Source organism: Solanum tuberosum, unplaced genomic scaffold, assembly GCF_000226075.1.
Source record: "Solanum tuberosum cultivar DM 1-3 516 R44 unplaced genomic scaffold, SolTub_3.0 scf00593, whole genome shotgun sequence".
In the NCBI taxonomy this organism is placed as follows: Eukaryota; Viridiplantae; Streptophyta; class Magnoliopsida; order Solanales; family Solanaceae; genus Solanum; species Solanum tuberosum.
The window spans coordinates 68,512-89,480 of NW_006239512.1; the positions used below are offsets into that span (position 1 = coordinate 68,512).

At 32.7% G+C, this 20,969-nt stretch overlaps 3 protein-coding genes across 3 annotated transcripts; 1 reads left to right on the forward strand and 2 right to left on the reverse strand.

Moving 5' to 3' along the window:
* Positions 1-1,249: 1,249 nt before the first annotated feature.
* LOC102586037 (geraniol 8-hydroxylase-like) lies at positions 1,250-6,972 on the forward strand. The gene is made up of 2 exons (XM_006365918.2): positions 1,250-2,159; positions 6,439-6,972. The coding sequence occupies exons 1-2, from the start codon at positions 1,287-1,289 to the stop codon at positions 6,970-6,972; spliced, it is 1,407 nt and encodes a 468-aa protein (XP_006365980.1). The 5' UTR covers positions 1,250-1,286.
* Positions 6,973-8,316: 1,344 nt separating this feature from the next.
* Positions 8,317-10,579, reverse strand: LOC102580168 (geraniol 8-hydroxylase-like). The gene is made up of 2 exons (XM_006365901.2): positions 9,568-10,579; positions 8,317-9,072 (listed from the first exon to the last, which is right to left on the reverse strand). Exons 1-2 carry the CDS (start codon positions 10,447-10,449, stop codon positions 8,449-8,451), a joined length of 1,506 nt encoding a protein of 501 aa, XP_006365963.1. The 5' UTR covers positions 10,450-10,579; the 3' UTR covers positions 8,317-8,448.
* An 8,111-nt stretch (positions 10,580-18,690) lies between these two features.
* Positions 18,691-20,340, reverse strand: LOC102580494 (geraniol 8-hydroxylase-like). The gene is made up of 2 exons (XM_006365902.2): positions 19,393-20,340; positions 18,691-19,323 (listed from the first exon to the last, which is right to left on the reverse strand). Exons 1-2 carry the CDS (start codon positions 20,281-20,283, stop codon positions 18,706-18,708), a joined length of 1,509 nt encoding a protein of 502 aa, XP_006365964.1. The 5' UTR covers positions 20,284-20,340; the 3' UTR covers positions 18,691-18,705.
* Between the last annotated feature and the right edge of the window lie 629 nt (positions 20,341-20,969).

Consider the following 20,969-nt stretch of genomic DNA (forward strand, 5'->3'; position numbering starts at 1 on the left):
ATTTATATATATATAACATAGTTCAATTATTAAAGAGTTAAGTTTTCTACTTTTGACAGTGAATATGAATATAGAAGCTTTAAAAAAAAAAATTAAAAAATTAACATTTATGAAACAACATAAAAAAATATAGTAATTCACAATAATTAATAATTTAATAAAATAAAATTTGAAAAAATTACAATACAAAAGTTTTTCAACTCTCAATATACCTGGAAAATGCGACTAAAACTGAGATAGAGATAGGACTGTTCATGGTTATGATTAAAAAATCAAAACGAACAGCAATTCGAATCAAACCAATTTTAAAAACCTATATTTGGTTGATTTGGTTATGCTTGATTTTAAATTTTGATAGCCGATACTATTTGGTTTGGTTTTAGTTTTACTAAATAATAACTGCAAAATAACCAAATCAAATCGATAAATTAGATATGTATATTTTATAATTATTTATATATTATTCATAAATAAAATATAAATATTTTGTTAAATTTTGATCAACTTAAGTATTTAACTTTACAATTTTCTCAATCTCAACACTTAAATGTTAGCTTTAACTATTACAATCCTAAGTCCAAGTCCATCAAAATCCATTACTTCAGTTTTTACCTATGGCCTACCTCACATAAGATAGTTACATTTTCTCTTAATTGAATTACTTTGTTCGTTGAATAATAACTCTAGTATTGCTTAATTGCTTAATTGAACCGACAATAACTTTCCCGTGAATTGTTCATGTACTACTTTGTGTCTATCGAGATAGCTCAAAAAATTTATTACTTTCAAACTAAAAAAATCAGAAAAATTGAACCAAACTGACTATTTTTTTTGTTTAGTTTGATTTGGTTTTAGAAATTTTAAAAAACCGACTAGATTGATTTGATTTTGATTTTGACTAATAACCGATCCAAACCAGACTACAAACCCCCTAGATAGATAGAGGAGTAAACAACTTAAAACACTTTCAAGTAATAAACAACTAATAATAAATATTCACATTCTCCATATATAGCAATTTTCCCTAAGATTGAGCCTCCTATTTGGCCATTGATTTTAAAGTTGACATTCGTGTTTTTAGAATTATGATTTTTGAAATTTAAAATTATGTTTGGATATATATTTTACTTGAAAAAATAAAAAGTTAATGAGTGAAAGTTTCCACAACGTGCAAATATTTCAACATGATAAAATTTCCTAACTACCCTCAACCATTAGCTAAGTCTACGCTCTATATAAAGTGTACATCATTCTTTTGCCTATCATGTCCCTTACTTAGCAAAAATATGGAACTCCCAATCCTTGTTATTATCTTTATCTCATTTTTCTGGTTCCTCATCAAGCCATATATCAATTCTAAATCCAAAAAACTACCACCAGGACCTACTGGCCTCCCAATAATCGGCTCACTCTTAAAACTAGGTACAAAACCTAACCAATCACTAGCCGAGCTAGCCAAAAAACATGGCCCTCTCATGACTCTACAGCTCGGCTCACTCACCACCATAGTAGTCTCCTCAGCCGAAGTAGCCAACGAGATTCTCCACAAACACGACGAAACTTTCTCAGCTCGTATCGTCCCTGTAGCCGTAGCTGCTCAGCCGAACCCTGAAGCCACGTTGGCATGGGTTAACGGCGATCACATGTGGAAAAAAAAGAGAAGGTTTCTCAGTACGCAAATGTTTAATAATCAACGGCTTGATTTGCTTCAAGAACTTCGTCACCAAAAGGCGGAACAACTAGTGAGCCATATAAGGAGCCAGTGTGAGAGTGGATCGGCTGTTGATATTGGACGGGTCGCGTTCGCAACCACGTTGAATTTAATATCGAACACGATTTTTTCGATCGATATGGTGGATCCGGAATTTAAGAAGGCTCATGAGTTTAAGGAATTGGTATGGACGATTATGGAAGATGCCGGGGTACCGAATCTGTCGGATTTTTTTCCGGTTTTAAAGTGGTTAGATTTGCAAGGAGTACGGAGGCGTATAAGGCCAGCGTATTTAAGGTTGCATGAAATATTTGAAGAAAATATTGAGAAGAGAGTAGAAGCTAGAGCTGCAGGGATGAAGAAAAAAGGGGATTTTTTGGATATACTTCTTGATCAATGTGAAGATGATGGGTCTGGATTTGGTACAACCATCAAGCCTCTTATGGTGGTAAGTATTTCTTTTATTTAAATTTTTTATAACAAGTCAGTTTATGCGCATGTTGATTAATTTTTCATGGATATCTGCATCTCTCATCAGCAATAACTATCAGCTAACTTTGACATATTAAAAAAAAAATTCTCATTAACTTTGGATTTTGAGTTTTTCTAAATATATTCATCTCATGAAAAAAAGAAATTGGTTATTTTTGGGATGATTTTGAGAGGTGAGAGAAAAATATTAATACGTAATGCAATTTAAGAAAGACGTTTAAAATTTTGAAGCTTATAATTATGTGAAATTTGTTATGATTATACTTGTGCATATTAAAACTTCACCAAAAATATAACTTGAAAAAAATATTTGGAAAAACCCGTACCAAACGTTAGCGTTAATGTAACAGATATGAAATATCTAGACTATATGTGGTTATAAAGAAAACATACTTTTCTTGGTCTTGAAAGCAAGTTATCATCATACAGTAGTGAATTGATTGGATGCAAAACTTAAGAAATGAAAAAGACTTCTGATAGGTAAGTTTTGAATAAATAGGAGTAGTACAAAATATTAAGCATTTGTAAATAATTAGTGTTGAAGGATTAAATATTTATTAATTCTCTCTTTTACTAATATCAAGTGAATTCATCTCTCCAGGGGAAAATTTATAGGCAAGAATATGGGAGACGTAAACTAATATTAGTTCGATATAACTAAATATTTTATATTTAAAAAAAAATTAAAATAATTTTATTTTTTGATATTTATGTTATAAAAAAAATCAAATAATGCACTTCAGTCAAAATTAAGTTATCTACTAGAGGATCAGGAAGCATTTTCAACAGAATATATTATGTTCTTTTTTATTATTATAGTGCACTTATATATATATATATATATATATTATTTATTTATTTTTATTTTTTTTAGCAAATTTATACCACTAGACCATTTATTAATAATAAACATAAAAAATTCTCAATAGGAATAAGTACAAGTAGGGGATGCTAGGTCTTACCTTACCAATCCTAATGAGATATCTATCATCTATCAATTAACAACCATGAAGAAAATACGAGCTAGAGAGCACTAGATATTCTATGATCATCATAAAGACACTCTATGATGATATTACAAATGGGGATTCTTAAGTAATAAAAAATCATAAAAGTCAAGGAGAAAGTTGAGTTATCAACCTCAAACTTTCTTTTACAAATGTATGAACTAAGAAAGATAGATTGGCCTTCTAAAGGAACTTGAAGTATGTTTCTCTTGTCTTCTTCTTCAAATTTGTCCAATAACACTTGATAGTTCATCACTTCTTGGTTGTATTGGATCTTGTTAAAGTTATTGACACTATCATATGATTCTGTTTCATCAGTCGTATCGATAGGTGCCTTGGAACAAACTCCTCATTCACTTTACCATCCCAACTATGTTTTCTTCCATGCTTCATTTTGTTGTTGCCTAGGAGAAACATCAGCATTTCTAGCTGCAATTGCAAAACAATAATCCAACATTTCCTCTTCCTCTTCCTCACCTTCCTCATAGATGTCCTCATCATCTAGATTAGCAAATTTATTTGGGGACAAAGTACTACTAACACCAAATTGTAGTTGTTTGTTAGTGTTAATAGGTGTAAGAGAAACCATTTTTTTATTATTAGAACTCACCAAATGATCACTTAAGATTGCAACAACATTTGTTGATAATGACAAACCTTGTCGGGGAGTTACTAACTTGGCACCACTAGACACAAAAGCAGGCCAGTTGGGCTCAATTTCTTTTGCATATGAGGGGAATTGACTTGTTCTTCCTCTTCATCTGGTATATCTGCCCACCTCGGAGTACTTGTCGCACCCTGTTGTTCCTTAGAAATAACTAATTCATTTGTAGAGTTAACTTGAGATGAATTGATCTCATGCACAATATTATTCGTAAGAGCATCAAAAGTGTTAAAACACAAGATCTCCTTTGGAACAATTTCTCGAGCACCTGGATTCATAGTTTGACTATCTACAACCGGTTGCACTGTGTTACGAATAGGCGAACCAATTACAATACTTGGAGATTTTTTCTTCGTCACCACAACCCAATTAGATTCATGTAATAGTTCCACTCCTTTACCTGTACTCTTGGCATTCATCAAGGCGATTGAATTAGTTCCGACATCACTTTCAATTTTTTTATTGACATTGTTGACCTGCTGCGACATGTTGTCAACCAAGCATTCAACACTTTCAATACCCCGAGCATCATGCTTCACTCCATCTGCCACTACCTTCGCACTCTTGGGATCTAATGCCAACTCTACGGTTGCATTAATTACCAAAGGATGTCCTGATTTTTCAAAAAGCCCTACGTCACCTCTGGTTCCATTTAGTTGCTGCTCATCATCTATCGTCGACGCCACTATTGTAGCTGCATTATTTTGGCCCTCATCATCAATGTGAGCTAGAGTGGGATTTGTAGTCAAAGAAAGTTGATTTTCATTCAATTTTTTCTCCAATGTTTCAGTAGGTCCAACTTTATTCCCCGATGAATGGACATCATCAACAATCTTAGAATCAATTTGCAGAAAACCATTTTTTCCACTTTCGTTATTAACGCTTTTTTCTACGGTATCTATAATGCCAAGTCTCACATCATCAACAGTGTTGCTATTTAATTGCTGCCCAAAATCAACTTGCGACTCTAGGACCAAAGTTTTTCGAGTGGTTAAACTTTGATCCCCTGAAGCCGATTTGTGCGCAACTGGTCTGCCTAAGAGCTGTCCAGAATGTTCTTTAGTTTGACACTCCAAATTTCGTGGCTCAACTACCTGATCGTGGACACCACTTTTATCAACCACGAGGGATTTATTTCCAGCCCTCTTTTCATCTAATATCTCCCGAGCATCACCATGATATTTTTAAATCTCAGATCCTACTTTCGATGCTTCTTCTTGGTTTCTTCCTGCATTATTTCCCAATAATAGTCGACATTCACTTTCGTTGTGGCCTTAGTGCTTACAATAGTTGCAATAAAATGGCAGATTAAACTTCTGAAATTGCTCCACACTTTTTCCTGTTTTCTCGTTGACATATTGAATTCTCATTTAATGTGGCAAATTCGCTAGTAAATCAAGTTCGACTTTAACTCTAGCCGTGCTAGGTCTCGACTAATCTTGAGTGGCTTTATCAACAGCTATTGGCTTACCAGCAGCCGAGGCAATTGACAGTAATTAAGGATTGTTTTGCAAAAAGCTCTGGCGGCAAGTTTGGAAAAGATATCCAAACAAAAGCTCTTGATGTCTCTTCTTTCGGATTGAAGCCAATTGTCCATGAAAATTCTCTAAATTGCTTTTGTAAACCATTGTACAAAAGGTACTGAACAGTTTTAGCCACAACTAATCCATAATCATCATATCTATCGAATCTCACCAAAATATGTCGATGCGCAAGCCATCCGACAAGGCAGCGACCTTGAGTTCCTAGTTGTATAGGCAGCAACTTTCGTGCATCTTGCATATTAATTGGATCGTGTGAAAACTTGAATAGTACTAGAGCTTGATGTGGACCTTCTTCCATAGTGTATTGATTTATCTCTTCCACTGTGAATGTAATTGTAGGTTCTCCATGAATGATATCTATAGATTTCAGCTTTGTTTTTTTTCAAGTTTTGTCCGGTTTGGATTGAATTTAAACGTGCGGCATAAGTTGCTTCTAGATTAGAACTAGTGTTTGGCTCTCCCACAACCATAGGCTGGGGAGAGGATGCAGCTATCATGAATTTACTTCAAGGCGACATAGTTCGCAGAAGAGAAGAGAGCAGCCGGCCCTAGGTTCCACGATGGCTAGCAGGTGCACTTATATTTTAGATATCTTAGGTGTGTCATTTTTACGAATCACTAAAGAAAATACAAAAACAACAGGAGTAGGGGTCAAATTGCTTCCCAACTGCCTGTAAAATGGAAAGTAAATTATGATATATTAAGAATAAATAATTAAGAAATGCAAGTTGCAATCTAATTAGAATTCCAGATTAATCAAATGATTTTATTATCTAACTAGTGGTACTTTGGGAATGGAACAGATTATTATAGTAAGCTTATTTCTTTCCAAGGATATATACTAAATTTATATAATTTGAATCAAATACTCATAAACCAAATGAATAGTTCTTGTAACATTAAAACAAAAAGTATAAAATTAATTATTTTGAAATACATCAATTATTCTTCAGAAAGAACTAATAAAGACACATAAATTGAAACAGGTATATGAAGTTAATATCGTTTGTGGCATGACAGGATTTATTCATTGCCGGAAGTGATACATCAGCCATAACAACAGAATGGGCAATGGCAGAACTTCTTCGAAAACCTGAAGAACTCAACAAAGTACGACAAGAAATAATCGAACAAATAGGGCTAGAAAGAGCAGTTAAAGAATCAGACATGGACAAACTCCCATATCTTCAAGCAGTCGTAAAAGAAACCATGAGACTTCATCCAGCGGTTTCATTACTCTTACCACACAAAGCCCAAAATGACATACAAGTATTAGGCTTCAACGTGCCTAAGGACAGTCAAGTTTTCGTGAATGCATGGGCAATTGGAAGAGATCCAAAGTCATGGGAAAGGGCACTAGAGTTTCTGCCTCAAAGATTCATAGAATCTAACGTGGATTATAAAGGTAGGGATTTTGAGTTTATTCCATTTGGCGCGGGAAGGAGGATTTGTCCTGGAATTCCACTGGCTATAAGAATGGTGAATTTGATGTTGGCTTCTATTATTCAACCATTTAATTGGAAGTTACCTGATGGAATGGATCCGGAGAATTGAACATGGAGGAACGAATTTGGAGTTAGCTTAGGAAAGCTGTTCCTCTTGTTGCAGTTCCTAGTATGTAAGTAAAATAATTTTCTTTTGATTTAATTTGCAATTGTTTTTCTTTACCTTATTAATGTGATTGTGATTTGTGACAAGTGTATTTATGTAATGTTTGGCTCATTTGTATTTTAAAAAAAATTGGAAACAAGAAACTTGAAATTATTAAGGAACTTTTGGACATTGCCCTTGTCTACTTAATTGTTCTATCCAAAGAGAAATTTGATTTTTGCATCAGTAAACTTGATTTTATATTTACTTATGCTCTCCCACTATCATAAAAATAATTTTTAGCGGCAACATATATGCATATTAACAAAGAGTGATAAAGACTTTACTAGCATTAATTAGTTAATTGTCATTGGATCCTCGCTAAAGGCTTTAAAAACATTTATTAAGAGTGTTATTGCCACTAAAAGAACATATTTAGCTGCAATTAAGTTATTATCGTTAATTAATTAAAATTATATTTAGTGTAGTGTCAAAATTTATTGTTTAATATTTGTATAGTTATGAAGTTTTTTTAAAATAAAATTATATATATTTAAAATAAAATAAGTAGAAAAGAGTTCAAAAGACGACTAAGATGAGAATACCCCACTGTGAATACTCTTATTCAAGGGACACTGAATGAGAATTCCCGTTTTCAATTTTTTCTGGCTTGAAAACGATTACCTAATTAACTATAAATTGGTTTTAAAAACGAATATTTCTTTTCTTTTTGATAATTTTTAAATTTCATTTTTCTAACATATTTAAGACCATAAGATTTAAAAATATTTTAACATTCTACATATTCTTAATTAATTAAAACAATAAATTCAAAAGTCTTCTTTATTTACTTAAATTTCATGTTAAGTCAAATTCAACAAAAAAAAATGAAGGGATCAAAATTACCATGAACTTTTCAAGAAGGGTAAAAATTATACCCTAATATGAATTCTATTTTAATAGAAAAGTTTAAATAATAAATTCAAAATCAATTGTTTCACTCTTGTTAGCCGAAAATATAGTATATATGAGTTTATTTGTGTAATGACAAAGATATATATAAAGCGCAATTTTAATGAGATATATTCATTCTAAATAGCAAATTGAAAATTTGAAATTTCCTCTTTAAAAAAAATGTTTAATTACCTAGGTTTCACCGAAAATATCCCTGATAAAGGCCAACAACAAGTCAGATCCAGAGTCATTCTGGCCACAAAAGATCCTGATAAAATTTTCAGACAATATTCTTATTTTTCTCATTTTAGAAAAACTGAAGCAAGTTAACAATAAAAAAAATCTTCTACAAAATTAAGCAAATCACACACCCCTTCTTAACTAATGAGTAGCCATAAAAATGTTGATACATGAGCTTGTAGTGCATTAAAATTTATTACTTCTTACATAAATATACTTCTAACGAAACTCATAAAACATAAAGACTTAAAATATAACCTTATTTTCTTTCATACAAGGAATTGCAACAAGAGGAATAGCCTTCTTTAAGGTAACTCCAAACTGTTCCTCCATGTCCAATTCCTCCCGCGCCATTCCATCTGGTAACTTCCAATTAAATGGTTGAATCATCGAAGCCAACATCAAATTCACCATTCTTATAGCCAACGGCATTCCTGGACAAATCCTCCTCCCCGCGCCAAATGGTATAAACTCAAAGTCCCTACCTTTGTAATCCACACTAGATTCCATGAATCTTTCAGGCAGAAACTCTAGTGGTTTTTCCCAATACTTGGGATCTCTTCCAATAGCCCAAGCATTCACGAAAATCTGACTGTCCTTGGGTACGGTAAAGCCCAACACTTGTACGTCGTGTTGGGCTTTGTGAGGTAAGAGTAATGGAGCTGCTGGATGAAGTCTCATGGTTTCTTTTACAACTGCTTGAAGGTATGGGAGTTTGTCCATGTCTGATTCTTTAACTGCCCTTTCTGTGCCAATTTGTTGGATAATTTCTTGTCGTACTTTGTTGAGTTCTTCAGGTTTTCGAAGAAGTTCTGTCATTGCCCATTCTGTTGTTATGGCCGATGTATCACTTCCAGCAACGAATAAATCCTGTCAATAGCACACAGATGTAGTAAGTGTTGGGTATCTACCCTGAGTTTCTTACCGTAAATAGATTTTCATTTTCTTAAAAGGAAACCATGAAGTCTTCATATTTGACTAATCTTTTTTTCTTGTAGAAAAAGGTTCAGGATTCTATAAATAGAGATTCATTCCTTCTGACTTAATCAACATTCACAATGTAGGCCTAGGGGTCTGAGTATTTTGTTTAGGAGGAGAATTTGTAGGACACAAGTGATATGTTATCACTTATGTGACTTCCTTGTATTCTGAGTGAATTGGTTAAGGTTATATTTCTCTATATATTTTGTACTATCATATTTATATTGTTCATCGGATGTAGGTCAATTGACCGTACCACGGTAAAAATTGTGTCTTATGATACTTAATCTACTATTACTGGTTAAACTACATGATCTACAATATGTAATTTAAATAAATGAATCTTCTTATAAGGAATTTTAATTATGTGTAACAAACACTTACGACGATAATTGGCTTGATAGTTTTGCGATCAAATCCAGACCCTTTATCTTCACATTGATCAAGAAGTACATCCAAAAAATCTCCAGCTACCTTCATCTTCCGAGTAGACGCTCTATCATCTAATCTCTTCTCAATAAGTTGATCAAATATCTGATGCAACCTTATGTACGCTGGTCTTACATGACGCCTCACCCCTTGCAAATCTAACCACTTTAGAACCGGAAAATAATCAGACAAATTAGGCTTACCAGCATATTCATTGATTGTCCAAACCAAATCCTTAAACTCTTGAGCCATGTCAGATTCCGGATCTACCAAATCAATCGAGAAAATAGTGCGCGACACTAAATTCAGCATGGTCGCGAACGCCACGCGTCCTATATCCACGGAGGAGCCATTTTCACATAGTTTTCGTATATGACACACAAGTTGTTCAGCTTTTTTGTGGCGGAGTTGTTGTAGCGAATCGAGTTTTTGATTAGTGAACATTTGCGTGTTCAATATTCTTCTCTTGTTCCTCCACATGTTGTCGGACTGAACCCATGCCAACGTGGCTTCTGGATTGGGTTGGGATGTGACCGCATCGGGAACCATGCGGGCCGATAATGTTTTGTCGTGTTTTTGGAGGATTTCTTTGGCTGTTTCGGGGGAGGAAGCTATAACTGTGGTGATCGAGCCGAGCTTTAGAGTCATGAGAGGGCCGTGGATTTTGGCTAGCTCGGCTAGTGATTGGTTGGGTTTTGAGCCGAGTTGGAGGAGTGAGCCGATTATTGGAAGGCCAGTAGGACCAGGTGGTAGCAGCTTCTTCGTGGATTTAGTTAGTTTGATGAAGAGCCAAGTGAAAAATAGTGAGATGAACAAGACAATGATGGGAAATTCCATTTCTCTTCAGTTACAATTAGATAGAAGAAAAAAAAGGCTCCCCTTATCTCTTTAAATATATGTGTGTAGGTTTTTATTGGGGTTATGTTCTCTTTTGTATTTTTCTTTGGGAGAGAGATGAGGATTGAGCTTTCTTCTCCGCAAGCTTATCCCTTTGAAAAAAAAATCTATTTTAAGTTATTATTTATATGTAATACATTTTATATATAACTTTCAAATAATATATATATTATTTCCTATGTTATAATTTACTTGGTACAAATAAGAATTTTAAGTATCAATAGGATTATTCTGGTTTGTTACTTGTTAATTCACATTAATTCCTAGTAATAGATAGACTAGTAATTTTTCTTCTATGCTACTTAGTTTAGCTCAATTACTTTAGGTGTACCCAACTTACGCAACTTTTCTACTCTATTAATTAGGAGATTATATGGACTGTAAATATTTTCTCAAATTCATATTAAGTGAATTGTAAAAGCATGTCAAATAAGAAATTTTATAAATGACATTAAATTAAATATTTAAGATATATATTATTTTTTCAAAAATATATTAATTAATAAACATATTTACTGTAGCTAATATAAAAAATAATTGATTTATATTTTTTCAAATTAATATATTTCAATTGAATTGATCGTAACAACTGAAAGTATGAAGTTTCTACGAACATTGACAAATGCATGTTTGATAAAAAGAATAGCAATATATAAATAAAATATCATAAAGTATTAAATGTTTGACAAAAATATAATCTATCAAGTCTAATTAAAAAATGACATGCAATGTAAATTCAATATTACTAAAACAAATGAAACTGAAAATATAACATAAGTTATAAATTCAAAACAAAAAATTTAACATAATACTCTTATAACAAATTTCAACATAGCAATAAATAAGGCTGGGCACCGGACCGGAACGAACCGGGACGGTTTGACCGGGTTGTTGACCGGTACCGGGATGAACCGGACCGGAACTATCGGGATGGAGGCTCAGTTCCGTCACGTCCCACTAAATACCGGGATAGAACCGGGACGGACCGGAATGGACCGGAACGGAACGGGATGGGATAAACGGGACGGCACATATAGCTATTTCAAAAAATAATTATTTTTTTTGAGTTATTTTGAATTACGAAAATATGAATGTTTTTTTTATTTTTCTAAGTTATATTAGTTTATAGTATTTAAGTTTTAAAATTTATAATAATTTTACTTAAGTTTATTTTAAAGATTTTTTTTTTAATTTTTACGTATATAAGTTTGTAAGTTGAGTTTAATAAAGTTTTTTTTTTAGTTTTTGAGCTTATGTAGTTATGTTATAAGTTTTAAAGATTTGAATCTTTTGAAGTTTATAAGTTATTAAGTTATACTTATAACTTGTAAGTTAAATAACTTAAGTTTGTAATTTTAAAAAAATTAAATAAACAAAAAAGAAATGCTAATAAAAGTAAATAATGACAAAAATATTATTTTTTATTTTAATTAAAAAAGATTTACCGGGACCGGACCGGAACGGAATGAACCGGTACCGGTATATCGGTACCAAATCATGGTACCATTTCGTTCCGTGTACCGGTTCAATGTATCCCATCCCGTCCCGAATACTATCGGACCGGAACGGACCAGAATGGTACCGGTACAACCCGTTCCGGTGCCCAGCCTTAGCAATAAATATGATTTATTTTTATTTCTTCATAATAAAGAAAATGTAAGTCTATAACCTTACTTAACAATAAATTCTATTTTAATTTAAAAATTAGAATACTAATAAAATTATGCTAATGAGAAAATAAACATGGCATAAAGAAATAGATAATACGAGAAAATTACATAAAATCACGTAAAGTAAGATTGAGAACAAGAATAAAATGAAATATAATAATATAAAATAAAAAATAGACTTCTACAAATTTTAGAATAATAAAAATAAAAGAAAAAAGAAATTAAAATAATAGAAGTATAAAAAATAAAACAAAAATAAATAAAAATAGAAATTAAAAAAACTGAAAAAGTAATCAGGTGGTAATTACATCATGTAACTATCAGCAATTCACAGCCTCTGCCTGTGAATTGTAGAGTGTAATTACCCCATGCCAATTACACCAATTACATGCTGACCAAGTAATTACCTGTCCTTCCAAACATGACAAGACAGTGTAATTACACCAATTACACCAAATCTAATTACCAGGGTGTCCTTCCAAATAGGCCCTAAACAATTATATATATAAAGTTGGATAGAAAAGAAGTGATGTGGCACCTCTCAATGACCAAGGATCTTATTTATCTTTTTTGTGGTTTTTTGACATTTTTTCTAATTTTTCTCAATTATTTTATTTTATAAAATCATCTTCTAATTTCATACCTCTTCAATTACATAAATTTAAATCTTAATTAATTTAGTAATATCTATAACTCTTAACCTTCATATTATTTAATATACAAATTTACAACTCCTTAAAATGACACTTGTAAAAACTTATCTTGAGATGTGTATGATATTATTTTAATTTCATTTTTCTTATTCTTCATTTTGTGCTACTTTGGTTGGTCATTTTTGTCTTCTTTGATCTTATTTTGCAGGAGAGATATGTATAATGAAGAATGTTTTACATAATTGGATTTTACAAGGTAAAATGTTTGGACATGCATAATATAATTATCACTTTTTTTTACTGTAATTATATATTTATTTATTTTATTCTTGATTATACGAATCATGAGATTTTTTGGGAAAAAATAATTTGTTTTTTTTTCTCTTTGTAGTTTCTAGAGAATATTAATGTTAGACATCCTTGCATGGTTTGGTTTTGACATGTCTAATACTTATAACTATCACTTTTTTCTATTGTAATTATATTTTTAATATTATTATTTTTTATTCTAGATGAGACAAATCATGAAAAAAAATAATAGAAAATGATGTGATTTTTTTCTCTTTAGCTTCTCTTTGTGGTTTCTTAAGATTCATTTTTTTTTACTTATTTTTGAAGTTTCTAAAGAACCTGATTATTTTTTGTAACGATCTATTTCTGTCGTTATAGAAATGCCAACGGGGAAAATTTGGGATCGGAATTTTTTTCCGTAATATTTGAATTTTCCCAACCTAGTTCATATTTGGACAAAATCGGAGTCATTAAGGTGTAGGGAAATCTGGTAACAATTGGGTGATTTATTTATGATTATGATTACATGGGTGGATAGATAACTCGTTAAGGAATCCGTACGACTTTACGAAATTGAATTCGGGTGAGTAGAACTCCCGGAATAGATCTTAGCGTGAAGGGTATTTTTTGAGAGTCGTGGGTTAGAGGTGTGTTGAGAAAATGGGGATTTTGGAATTCTTTAAATAGCTCACTGGTTCGTGCAAGCCGCTCTGGCGGGGACGCTACAGTGGGGTGAGGGTCGCTGTGACGGGCTCGACGCGACTTAAGGTCGTTAATAAATCCCTAAACGACCTTATTTTGCACTTTTCGATTTTTAGAGCTAAAGAACAAACCCCAGCGACTCCTACTTGTTTTTCACCATTCTTGAGGCTAAAGGAAAGTTTTTCACTCCCCGAATCCGTTTTTCGATCCGTAGAACATAATAGAATGGGTAATTATCGATAGGGGAGGGTTTTGATCTAGATTATATGATGGTAACAACCCTATTTTGATGCTTGGGATCATGGGTATGATCTAGGGTTCATAGAATTGTTAGCGATTCAGGTAATTAGTGATTGTTTATTGATTCCCGTGTTATTATGATTGTTTGTATACCAAGAACAAGCGGAACGAATCCGGAAAGGGAAGGATCAAGTTTCTTAGGGTTTCAAACTTGTTTCGAGGTAGGTGATGGTTGTGATTTTTATGATTGTGTGAGGTATGCTTGTTCTTGTTTCATTATGATACATGTATGTATGCGAATGTTGCATTGTTGATCATACTTGTTGTAAATGAAATAGATAAATAACTATATGCGATGAATCACTTCTTGATTGTATGATTATTTAGAATGTACTTGTGATTGTGATTGTGATTGTGATTGTGGTGTGTTGATTGGATCGAATACCGAGTTCCGGTATACTAATTGGGATCGGTTGCCACGTTCCGGGATAAACATTGGATCGGGTACCACGTTCCGGTATGCTAGAATACCGAGTTCCGGTATACTAATTGGGATCGGTTGCCACGTTCCGGGATAACATTGGATCGGGTACCACGTTCCGGTATGCTAACAATCCGGGTTTGGGTTCCATGAGAGGACCAATGACTTGTTATAAATGTGTATTGTTAAGCATGTGATAATCGATATTGTATATGTTCGGTATGTTGCACGTTTGTAATGTTGTATTGACTTGCTTATGTTGCACTTAGTGGGATAGCCGCATGATCCTTCCAGTACACTGTGGTTGTGTACTGATACTGTACTTGCTCTTTCTTGTTAAGTACATGGCATCTTCAAGCGGCTATTGACAGACCTTGCTTAGAAGATCAATGAACATTGTTCGAATTCAATGGTGAGTCAATTCTTCCGGGCTGCCATGGGTTCTCTTTTGTCTATGTCCACCATTTCGGACTTAGACTTTTCTAGTTAGTTATTAGTTGTTAGTTTGGGGTTGTGATCTTTCTTGTTTAGACTTTGGTTCTTTGTTAGATGTTTTGGTACATTGACTTTCAGGTTCTAGGTGTGTTTTCCGCATTGTTAGTTAGATATTTTTGAAGTTTATGAAAACTTTTGTCTTTAGCTATTTAACTTGCTTTCATAACTTAAATGCTTTAATTTTTGGTTTAGTTGCTTGGTTTGGATTGTAGTAGTGGCTCTCCCACCGGAAGATTAGTGTGGGTGTCAATCATGACGGTCTGGATCGTGACATATTCTCAGCCGATAAGATAAAGTTGGTTGGGCCCACAAAGATAAATTGAGAATACAAATATTTGATAGACATATGTGTAATTATGTAAATATCAATCGGTTCATGTCTCAAAAGGAAAAGGTACAAACTACAAAGCACTAATATACAAAAGTTGCAAGGAGCAAAAAAATAAGAAAATATCAAAACTACCCTTGTTATACAAGCAGGCATGTTGACGAACAGATGCCTGCTTGTAGACTTATATATAGTAGAGATATACTAGACAAGCATGGATATCAGTACAGACATAATATATGTTACTGTCTTAATCTTAATTTATGTGACATAATTAAATATAGAAAGTTATTCAAATTTTATATGATTTTTAAATATTTAACGTTATTAATTATTGTGATTTATATATAATATATTTTACATATATAATTTTCATATAATATATATTATTCCCTATGTTATAATTTACGAGGTACAAAATAGAATTTCAAGTATCAGCCAAATCTTTATGTCTTTCAAATATTTCAAGTTATTTATTATTGTGATTTATAGTGTTTTTTTATGTCATTTTCAAATTATATATATCATTTCTTATGTCATGTGTTACCGATAGAAATTCAAAAGTCAATCAAATTTCTTATATATCTGTTAAAATTTATATATTTTAAGTTAATAATTATTGTGATTTATCAAATTTTTTATTTGATTTGATGATCTATCGAATATAACTTCATTCTACCTTTCAAGGTGTAGGAATAAAATATGCATAGACATTATTCTCCTCGTACCACATTTATAAAATTATATTAAATATAAAGAGAAAATAAATAAATCACCGTCAGACCGCCAAACTTACTTTAGCACAGCCTCACACTAAAAAGTGCATTAAACATATGCGCCATGCCATTGCCAAATATCACCACATCATTTTCACGTCAAATCCACTCTCAAATTATTTAAACTTCGATCTATTTGTTTTTTAAAAAATGGTTTTTTATTTATATACAAATTTTAAAAGATTTAATCCAAAATTGAAAAGAAAAAAACAAGAAAATCTCAAAAAAGAGTCTGACTTCATGAGGAATTGATCCAGGTTTCTTAAAATTATTTCCTCACAAAAATTATTTAATTTTTAAAATATGATATTTATCAAAATAAATAAATAATACTCCCTCCGTCTCAATTTATATGGCATTTTTCAGATTTCGAAATTCAAACAAAAATATCTTTGATCGTTAATTTTTCATTTATCTCTTAATTATTTTAAATTATCAACTATTGTGACTTATAGTACTTTTTACGTAGCTTACAAGTATATATAAATTTCATTTCAAAAAATTTGAAAATTTCACGCGTAAAATTCGGATCAAACTTAAATTGTTTCATTCTTGAAAAATAAAAAAATGTGGCATAAATTAGGACATAGAAGTAATAAATTATTGATTAAAAAGAACTGTAAGTTCATCATAAACAATAAAATCACCGCCACAAGCAGAGATCTCGAAGCAAAAACAAGCTATTGATTTTCTTCATTTTTCCAACTTAATGTTATTTCAATACATACATATCAGAATCTCATTATTAAAATTGTTAAATTAATTTAAATATATAGCATGAGTTCACTTTTTTTCCACATTCGGAACTGCAACAAGAGGAATAGCCTTCCTCAAGGTAACTCCAAACTGTTCCTCCATATCCAAATTCTCTGGTGTCATCCCTTTTGGTAACTTCCAATTAAATGGTTGAATAATAGAAGCCAACATCAAATTCACCATTCTGTTGTTGAGGCCGATGTATCACTTCCGGCAATGAACAAATCCTGACATATAATATCAACACACATAGTCACTTAATAAAATCAGTACATTAGTGTTCTATCTCAATTTTTTATAGAAAAATTTAAACACTTAATAAAATCAGTACATTGTCGGGCGGAACCCATGCTATAGTGGCTTCATGATTCGGTTGGGAGGCGACCGCATCGGGAACCGAGAATGTTTTGTCGCGTTTTTGGAGGATTTCTTTGGCTGTTTCGGGAGAGGAGGCTATAACGGTGGTGATCGAGCCGAGTTTTAAAGTCATGAGAGGGCCGTGGATTTTGGCTAGTGATTGGTTTGGTCTTGAGCCGATTATTGGGAGACCAGTAGGACCGGGTGGTAGCTTTAATTTTTTGCTGGATTTGAAATAGAGATATGGTTTGATGAAGAACCAGAAGAAAATTAGTGAGATGAAAAAGACAAGGTTGGGAAGTTCCATTATTTTCTCTTCAATTCTTGTCCACTCTAAGTTAATAGATTACAAAAATAGGACTTGTGTAGAGCTTATTTAGATATACATGTGTTTTGATCTATTTAGGGATAAGCTTGAGCCTATCTCGAAAAAAGGAATCTAATCCAACCGAAAAATGGATCGACTATACAGTACTGCTACGTACCACTAGTGTCATGTTGCAAGTGAGTTAATATAACACGAGTGGCTCATCTGCCATATTGTGTCGACAACTTTCTACAATCTATCCACAAATATTATTTTGAAATGTTAAGTAATCTCTCACATATTTCAAGACTTGTTGGATTTGTATGGTTTAAAACTTTAAATACAGCAAATTTGATATCTTTTACTTATGAAATCAAATCTAGATCCAGAATTATAAGTGAAATATAGAAAATTAAAGAATGAAATTTATTTTGGAAGGGAGTGTATGGTTTCTCATTAAATAAACTTTATGCAACAAAAAATTGAATTAATCAGGTCAAAAAATTCAAAAGGCTTGGAGGGAAAACATTTTTTTCAAAAAAAGTTTGTCTTCTTGATTAGTTTTCGACCTAATATTTGATATCTATTTTGAAGCTTTGACTACTCCTACTTCCTGCTAAAGTAAAAATATTTAAAAAAATAATAATCATATATATATATATATATCAATTCTTTTTAAACTCCAAAAAGTTAAACTTGAGATCAACTTAATAATAATGGATTATATCTGCACAACCACAGAGTAAGATATCACTTATGTTAGTCACCATTCACCAACACCTAGAATATCCGATCTTATAACCAAAATTGATCCAAAAATCAAACTAGTTGTAACTTTTGAGAATCAAAAGGGCATTCATTACGTAAAAGGGCACGTTAAGAATCTCATACATGCTCAGAAAGGGATAAAGCCATTAAGATAAACAAAGACTTTAAAATATACAGTATAACCTTGTTTTATTCCATACACTACCATAAAAATAACTTTTAACGGCAATAAATATAGACATTAATAAAGAGTGCTAAAGTCTTTACCGACATTAGTTAAGTGTCATTAGAATCAATGTCGCTAAAGGCTTTAAGGACATATACGAAGAGTGTTAATTGCCGCTAAAAATATAATTAAACTATTGATATTAATTAATTGTTTGATGTAGTGATACTAGGTATTGCAACAAGAGGAATAGCCTTCCTTAAAGTAACTCCAAACTGTTCCTCCATGTCCAATTTCTCCGGTGTCATTCCATCTGCTAACTTCCAATTAAATGGTTGAATAATAGAAGCCAATATCAAATTCACCATTCTTATAGCCAGCGGCATTCCTGGACATATTCTCCTACCCGCGCCAAACAGTATAAACTCAAAATCTCCACCTTTATAATCCAGACTAGATTCCATGAATCTTAGAGGCAGAAACTCTAGTGGCCTTTCCCATGTCTTGGGATCTCTTCCAATGGCCCAAGCGTTCACTAAAACTTGACTGTCCTTAGGCACGGTAAAGCCCAACACTTGTACGTCGTGTTGGGCTTTATGAGGTAAGAGTAATGGAGCTGCTGGATGAAGTCTCATGGTTTCTTTTACAACTGCTTGAAGGTATGGGAGTTTGTCCATGTCTGATTCTTTAACTGCCCTTTTTGTTCCTATTTGTTGGATTATTTCTTGTCGTACTTTGTTGAGTTCTTCAGGTTTTCGAAGAAGTTCTGCCATTGCCCATTCTATAGTTAGAGCCGATGTGTCACTTCCAGCAATAAATAAATCCTGTCAATGGCACACAAATATAAGTCAAAGAAGAAAAAACACAAATTTAATCTAAGAAAAAACACTTACAAGGATAATCGGCTTGATAGTTTTACGATCAAATCCAGAACCTTCATCTTTACAATAATCAAGTAGTACATCCAAAAAATCTCCGTCTCTCTTTATCATCTGGCCAGACCCTCTAGCTTCTACTCTCTGCTCAATAAGTTGTTCAAATATTTCATGTAACCTTAAATACGCTGGCCTTATACGCCTCCGTACTCCTTGCAAATCTAACCACTTTAAAACCAGAAAATAATCCGACAGATTCGGTACCCCGCCATCCTCCATAATCGTCCATACCAATTCCTTAAACTCATGAGCCTTTTTAAATTCCGGATCCACCATATCGATCGAAAAAATCATGTTCGATATTAAATTCAACGTCGTCGTGAATGCCACGCGTCCTATATCAACAGCTGAGCCACTCTCACACTGGCTCCTTATATGGCTCACTAGTTGTTCCGCCTTTTGGTGACGAAGCTCTTGAAGTAAATCAAGCCTTTGGTTATTGAACATTTGCGTGTTACATATTCTTCTCTTGTTCCTCCACATGTTGTCAGGCGGGATCCATGACAATGTGGCTTCCCGATTCGGTTGGGAAGAGACCGCATCGGGAATTATGCGAGCCGAGAATGTTTTGTCGTGTTTTTGGAGGATTTCTTTGGCTGTTTCGGAGGAGGAGGCTATAACGGTGGTGATCGAGCCGAGTTTCAGAGTCATGAGAGGGCCATGGATTTTGGCTAGCTCGGCTAGTGAATGGTTGGGTTTTGAGCCGAGTTGGAGGAGTGAGCCGATTATCGGGAGGCCAGTAGGACCTGGTGGTAGCTTCCTGGTGGATTTAGTATTGTGAATTAACAGTGTGATGAAGAAACAACAGAAAATTAGTGAGATGGAGAAGACAAGGATGGGAAGTTCCATTATTTTCTCTTCAATTTTTTGCAGCCGAACATTGATTTGACTTGTATGGTGATTAAAAAAGGCTCCCTACTTCCCCACTAGGAAGTATTTATTTTCGTTCATTTAGCTGGATTATTCTGGTTTGTTACTTGTTAATTCGTATTAATTCCTAGTAATAGACTAGTAATTTTTCTTCTATGCTAAGTACCTAGTTTAGCTCAATAATTTTAGGTACACCCAACTTATGCAACTTTTCTACTCTATTAGTTAGGAGATTATATGGACCGTAAATATTTTCTCAAATTCATATTAAGTGAATTGTAAGAGTATGTCATATTTTTTTATGAAGAATATTTAAAGACCATTTTTCATTATTATCCTTGTGATTATTCTTAAACTTTTCTCCTAAAAAATGTAAAGTAGATAAGAAGCTCATTAAATGAAGGGTAAATATAAAAAAATGTCTCAACAATTCTCAGACTTTAAATAATTCAATTATTTTGAATTATAAAAAAGGTCTCAATAATTTGTTTAATATGGACCAGAGGGAATACTTTTGTTATTGCCAGATAAAATTGTTCATAGGTTTGAACAAAAATGTTTAGTCTGACTATTTCAATGATTTGGAGAATAACTGTCAAATCACTAACTAATGCTTGATTTGATTTCAGATATAAATTCTTTAATTTTTGAAATAAAGTTTACAT

Coding starts and splice junctions, on each gene's coding strand:
- LOC102586037 (XM_006365918.2), top strand. CDS start 1,287: ATGGAACTCCCAATCCTTGTTATTATCTTTATCTCATTTTTCTGGTTC. Junction 2,160..6,438: donor CCATCAAGCCTCTTATGGTG/GTAAGTATTTCT, acceptor GTGGCATGACAG/GATTTATTCATTGCCGGAAG.
- LOC102580168 (XM_006365901.2), bottom strand. CDS start 10,449: ATGGAATTTCCCATCATTGTCTTGTTCATCTCACTATTTTTCACTTGG. Junction 9,073..9,567: donor CTATCAAGCCAATTATCGTC/GTAAGTGTTTGT, acceptor TGCTATTGACAG/GATTTATTCGTTGCTGGAAG.
- LOC102580494 (XM_006365902.2), bottom strand. CDS start 20,283: ATGGAACTTCCCATCCTTGTCTTCTCCATCTCACTAATTTTCTGTTGT. Junction 19,324..19,392: donor CTATCAAGCCGATTATCCTT/GTAAGTGTTTTT, acceptor TGCCATTGACAG/GATTTATTTATTGCTGGAAG.